This window comes from Macrobrachium rosenbergii, chromosome 20 (genome assembly GCF_040412425.1).
Source record: "Macrobrachium rosenbergii isolate ZJJX-2024 chromosome 20, ASM4041242v1, whole genome shotgun sequence".
Taxonomy (NCBI): Eukaryota; Metazoa; Arthropoda; class Malacostraca; order Decapoda; family Palaemonidae; genus Macrobrachium; species Macrobrachium rosenbergii.
In genome coordinates this window covers 13,727,501-13,733,784 of record NC_089760.1, presented here as the reverse complement: position 1 = coordinate 13,733,784, position 6,284 = coordinate 13,727,501, and the positions used below count along the sequence as shown (strand labels likewise).

The window sequence follows — 6,284 nt, the reverse complement described above, 5'->3', positions numbered from 1 at the left end:
TGTAAAGTCGCAATTTTCACCATTCCTCCTCAAAATCACAATCTTTATCTAACACATGACATTTCCCTTATATAATGGAAATAAAAGGAAGTCTGCTTTGTAAATCGAGTGCAACTGTTGGTTGGATATTCTAACTCATGAAAGAAACAGTCAGCAAATGGTAATCTTTTCTTAAACTCCTCTAAAGATGTCAGTAAAAAAATATACTTAACATGGTGTGGTAAGTTCGTAGCTGTCGTCGGAACATCAAAGAATGCACCAAAACAGCACAATAGTTGAAGCAGTCTGTTTTGTCATAAGCTACTATTTATATAATAGAATTAATGTAATTTAAAAAGGAGGAAATTTTTCAAGAAATTCTTTTTCTGTATTTTATGTAAATGGTCTTTATTAAAAACTAAATAAAACAACCAAAATCTTGTCATCAGTCCATATTACAGTAAGCGAAGGGTACCTTATTATTGGCAACACTGAACCCAACACCGTTGAACTCTTCCCTAAAATATGAAGATCCCGGGACCCAAAGGTAATAGAAATTTCTATATTCTGTATTACTGCCTAGAAAAACATTACCCAATTAAATCTAATTGTGCGTAGCAGTAGATAGAAAAAATAATGTCTAAATAAAATCGGAAACACAGAGAACAAAACCATTATATATGTTTCACGGCGTTAAAAAGAACAACTCGGTAACAAAAGTGTTTTGACTGTTCCTTGCTCATAACATACCCAATAAATTTAAAAGATGATCCACGTTACCAAGAGTATCTTCTTCCATTAACAGTTCTCTTTTATACTGATGAAAGAGTAATCGTATTTTGATCATCTGAAGAAGCAGAATGAATTGTTAACACGTTTTCTCAGATAGATTTTGATTATGGACTCATTATACACCCACAGAGAAATATACTGATTTACAATGCGAGTCTGTGGCTGGTGCAGATTAAGCCAGAGACTCAGTGCAAGTCAAAGAATTTGTTAAAGGCTTAGAAATAACTTGAATAAAGTAAGACAGAAATCAAGACAGCTAAAACATTTGGCTATATATATATATATATATATATATATATATATATATATATATATATATATATATATATATATATATATATATATATAAGAAATTAAGTGAAATATAACTTTAACTTATCTGGAAAATTTCAAGAAAGAATGCAAATGTAATCATGTTATCACAAAACAAAAATGAGGTTTAATTTGTATTGTAGGAAAAGTTACAAATGAAAGATGCAAAAAGGTAATATGCTGAAGAAAAAGGAAATTTTTAGCATTTTTAAACGTACTTTCAAGATTATTATGGAACAATCATGAAGCATGTGTGATCATATTCAAGCCCTGTCAAGAGTACGAGGAAAATACGAGGACCGTGATAATATAGCTAATACTTCTGTTATTGAAACGTAAAAGGGTGGAAATTGAAAAATTAAAAACTCACTTTGAAATGTTTTGAGATCGAGGAAAACCAAAAATGCACAGGCACACGCATAAGAAGGTTAGAACTGGACAGGAAACCCATGTTGACAAAGAGGAGACAACAAATGTTTATATTGCGGAGAGGCAAATGAGAATTTACAGCATTTTTTTTTTTACTTTACTGCCCGGCATATAATTATTAGGAACAGATCTAGTTTCATGCAACGGTCTTATAAGGACGATACAGATGAACTAAAGCTAAATTCTTGCTATTCACAGGCCTACGTGAAGGAAATTGAGAGAAGGCAGGAAAGTATACAGAGTATAATGGCATCATAGAGAAAATAAACTTAATAAAGCGCAGTCAAATTCAAACCAGAGTGAGCGAGAGGTCAGTTTCTGAGATAAATCTATGAAACTATTAAACTAAGTGAATAGGAAAGAGGACTTAAGGAACGTGAGCAACCACGTAAAGAGGAAAAGCAGAAAATCGCTGGAAAATAATTCTAAATGTTCTGTTCAAGAAGAAAAGAATAAAGAAAATACAAGAATTAATATACCAAATGTGAAAAGAAAAGAAAAACTAAAAAAGAAAAGGAAAAACTGAAAAGGCAAAAAACTTCTTCTTCGAGTCGTCTGGAAAACAGACTTTGAAGATCGGCTGCTAATGAAAGCTCCCTTTCTCCCAGCAGAATCTAAGGTGTCCAATTTACTATTCAGTGAATATACGAAATTTTGGCTAGCTCAGTCATAAGTAAGAGTTGTAGGAAGGTGATTAAGTTGTAGTAGAAGGGACTAGTAATGCTAAAGTTTATGTGTACCCTGGAAATAATTATGGTCAGCAAAATAAAAAAAATTAATTAATTGCAAAAAAGGTAGATGACCAAGTTTACAGGACAATACTGAAAGCACCAAGGTACACAGTAAGTTCTGTTTACGGTCTGAAGAAGGGCTTATTCCTGCCACTCAAGAAACATGAAAAATAAGTTATTCTACCTGAAGCATACCCTGGTCAGCAACAGGAATAAGCTCCACTAAGATATAACTTCAGACCAATACGCAAAGGAAGGAAACAACTTAATTTTGCAAATTAAAGAGTATATGAATTGAATTGAACTTATTAAAAAATTTTTTTAAAGAACTGATAAAAGATTGAGGGGTTACTTAGTATGATAACGCAGAAAAATATACTGATTAGCAGAGCTAGAATAAACCTGCTAAAGATGAGTGACAGGACAAGATTAAAGGAGGAAACACCGAATGTTTATATTGTAAAGAATTAAATGGAATCCTAGAACAATTCTTACTTTACTGCCCAGCATACAAAAACTTTGGAAACAGACTCAGATTTGTGCAGCAGCCAAATCAGGAAGAGAAAGACCAATTAAAAGAAGCTAACATCACATATTCACGCACACTACATATATATATATATATATATATATATATATATATATATATATATATATATATATATATATATATATATATATATATACTGCAGTTGTATTCTGCATAGGAAAATGAAAGATGTTTTGGGTTAGAATATGCCCAACAGTTTCGCCCTCAACTGGACCTCTTTTTGGAGCGTTTTTTTTTTCCTTAATAAACGCTCCAAGAAGAGGTCCATTGGAGGACGAAGCCATTGGGCATATTCTAACGATTTACATCTTTCATTTTCCTCTGTGGGATACAACTGAATAATACTGTATATCTTCGTGTGTAAGAAGATTACTAGTAACATGTGTATACACAGTATATGTGTGTGTGTGTTTGTGTGTGTGAGCGTTTATAACAAACTTATGACCTCGAAATGTTCTCCGACCTGAATTCTAGTGAAATAGAACAATTAACTGTTAAATAGTAGTGGAGAGCTGTAATTATTTAGAACATTTAACCATAGTAAGTACCCTAACTGAACTAATCGAAGGTATTGCATATTGGCAAAATCAATTATTACAAATATACAAATTCAAATTAATCACCACAAAAAATCAAAGCAAATTATCAGGTCAACTGCATTTTTTACTGCAACCAGAACAGTTACATCAGTGTTCCGGCTGCTGTGACAGCTGGAAATCCTACAGTAATCTTTATAACACTTGGTTCACTGATTGCAGAGATTCAAAAGATTCGACCGGCAGTAAAAACTATTTCAGGAAACCAACAATAGATAAAAGAAAGTAAAATATGCTTAATGCATAATAAATAAATACTGAAAACCAAACCCAACATTAGGTTAAATCCGTGTTTTGTGACAGTCCTGCGAAAAAGAAAATCAGCAGGGTTTCTTAAATGGCAATGACTGAACACAAAATTTTTTACTAGCCCTCTTTATGACGAGAATATTCTTTTTCCTACTTGAACTTATTTGCGTCTAGCACGACCAACCTCTTATCAGTGGATAAATTCACAAAACAGAGCATCAAAGTATTTCTCTAACATTCAAAACAGCACTCCGATGAATCTGTTTTCAACTGAATTCCTACGTTTCTCGATTATATCTTCTCGAGAAAATATGTGAAAAGCCTACGGTGTTTTCGAAGTGCTCTGTGATTAATTGATTGACTGACATTCCTTAGCTGTTTTCTAGCCGCATGGAATTCACATAATGATACCGGCGGCTTTGGTGACTAGACTCTTGGCGATGAATTTTTTGAACCGGGAAGGTGTAGTGATGATGTGCCGCCTTTCTAACAGAGATTTACATAATGGCATTAGTTTCTTTTTGATCATCAGTGCTCTGTAGAATAATCCAGTGTTTTTAGATATGACATATGTTTAACAGAACTAAATTGAAAAAACTGGTAAAATATCAGTAACTGAAAAACCAGTGAAACTACAAGTTAATTTACATGGCTGCTAGCCGGTCGAACCAAAGTCTTTCTATGTGCGTACGTTCATGTGTACCAAGGAACGAACGTAGCTTTTAATACAATAGAGACCTAAAACACCTCACGGCCTCCTTCCCAGGTGTCTTCCCTTCCCTTCCCTTCCCATCCCTCCCCTCCAGCCACTTCCAAACTACTGTGAGGTGTGTGGACGACTGAGATACCGCTATTCTCTCGTCTGGGGCCGATTTGGAGTTACGGTGTGGTCTTTCCTCCACCACATCTCTTCGGCGTTTGAATAAGGAAGGATCCGTCGTCACTTTTAAACCTCATCTTACGTTTTGCTCTATTTTCAAGTCCCTAAAACTCTTCAGTGCAACAGAAGCATATGAGAGATATGGACTGATATGTATCTGTGTGATGGACTGATGCCTTCTTAGTTATCCGTGGTGTGAGTTTCGTGAAATATCAAACGTTTCGTTGTGTTGTTAGATAAAGTCGGTGTCTAAAAGGGTATTGACGGAGTAACAGACGTTGACATGTGATTGTTAAAAGTAATTAAAAGTTTTCCAGTACAAACAAGTGTTCGTGTTACGTGACAATGGCTCTAGCGCACTCATCACTCACCTTTCTGCTCTCGCTGGTCATCTCATGCCGGATTTGCGAGGCGTCCAACGCATCCTTTTCAATGCCCTCGTGGAAGGGCGACCATTCTGTACCTTTCGCAGTCGGTACCCCCAACAAAGGACGGTACCCATTTGGAGAGCCTGTCGTAGCCGAAATGAGACTTCTCCAGTCTCTGAACAGGGTTTACGAAAGTAAGGATGACTTTACAGCTTCGTTACCACACGAATCTTCTCGGGATGTGCTTAATTCGGCTAATCTGGATGCAGACTTGGAATCGTCAGATTCAAAAGGTCTGGACACGAAAACAGACGCGGTAAAAACGAAGACCATCGCATCTCTAGAACGGCTTCGAGATAAGGCTGTCCGTTCGCTTGGTAAGTGGAGCTCATTAGGCTACCCGTCATGTTTAAGCCATATTAGGATTCCAGTTATAGCCTACCTGGTACGGTCAGTCACATCAACAATCCAGTTTGGTGGAATTTCTTTCTATTCGACCCAAATAAATAAGATTTTCTCTTTTTAACGGAAAGTAATTGGCCTTAGGAATTCGCTTGTCGTAAATGAATCATGTGATGATTTCTCATAATCTCTATAGTTATCAGAAGCTTTAAAACATTTAAAAAATCAATGATACTACATCTTTTCCCTCTTTAGCAGTGGTAATGTATTTAAGATAATCAGATGCGTTCAACATGCGAGATCTATCTCGAAAACTTATAACCGAAATTACTCTGGCATGGCTGGATTATGATTCTGTGTAATGAACTAAAGGAAAAATTGAAAGAAATGAACCATTTGAGTCAACTGTTTTCTCATTCAAGTGAAAAACGTATGAAAGAAAAAAATGGAAGTTGCTGAGTTTAACTGTTTGCTAAGTATAGATGAATACAGAAGTGGTAATAAGGTCAACATCAGCGAAAAGGTAAATTGGTGTTCTGAGGTGGTTTGGGCACGTGGGCACAATAAACTGGTCAACAGGGTACATGAGTTGAAATGCGAGGGAGGAAGGATGCAGCTGAGGAATGGACATAGTAGTCTTGTCTTGTATTTCTCTGAAGCCACTTCCTGTTAGGGGAAACAGCCTGAAAGGTTATTTGCATAGTGATAAGTGGAGTAAGAACTGATAAGATGATAAATGCGGAGGTAGGAAGAAGGGCTAAAGAGGTTAGCTTTAATAAAAAGATGGATAAGATTATTTTGAGATTGTTTGGTCATGTGGAGAGAATGAAGGAAGACCCATTGGTGGAAAGAGTATGCGATGCGAAGGACTTGGAGGAAAGAAGAGAGGAAGACTAAGAAAGCGATAGATAGAGTGTGTGAAACAGGCACTGGGAGGGAAGGGCTTGAATATCAAGAAAGCAGGATAATATGAGAAAGATAGAGGTGAGTGACGCA

General features: G+C 35.9%; 1 protein-coding gene across 1 annotated transcript in view; it reads left to right on the top strand.

Annotated features, from left to right (window-relative positions):
* The first annotated feature begins 4,732 nt into the window (after positions 1-4,732).
* Positions 4,733-6,284, top strand: part of LOC136849058 (uncharacterized) — an 8,808-nt gene continuing 7,256 nt past the window's right edge. The window contains exon 1 of the mRNA XM_067121966.1: positions 4,733-5,263. Within this exon, the coding sequence (XP_066978067.1) occupies positions 4,864-5,263 (400 nt within the window). The 5' untranslated portion in view covers positions 4,733-4,863. The remainder of the gene's footprint in view (positions 5,264-6,284) is intronic.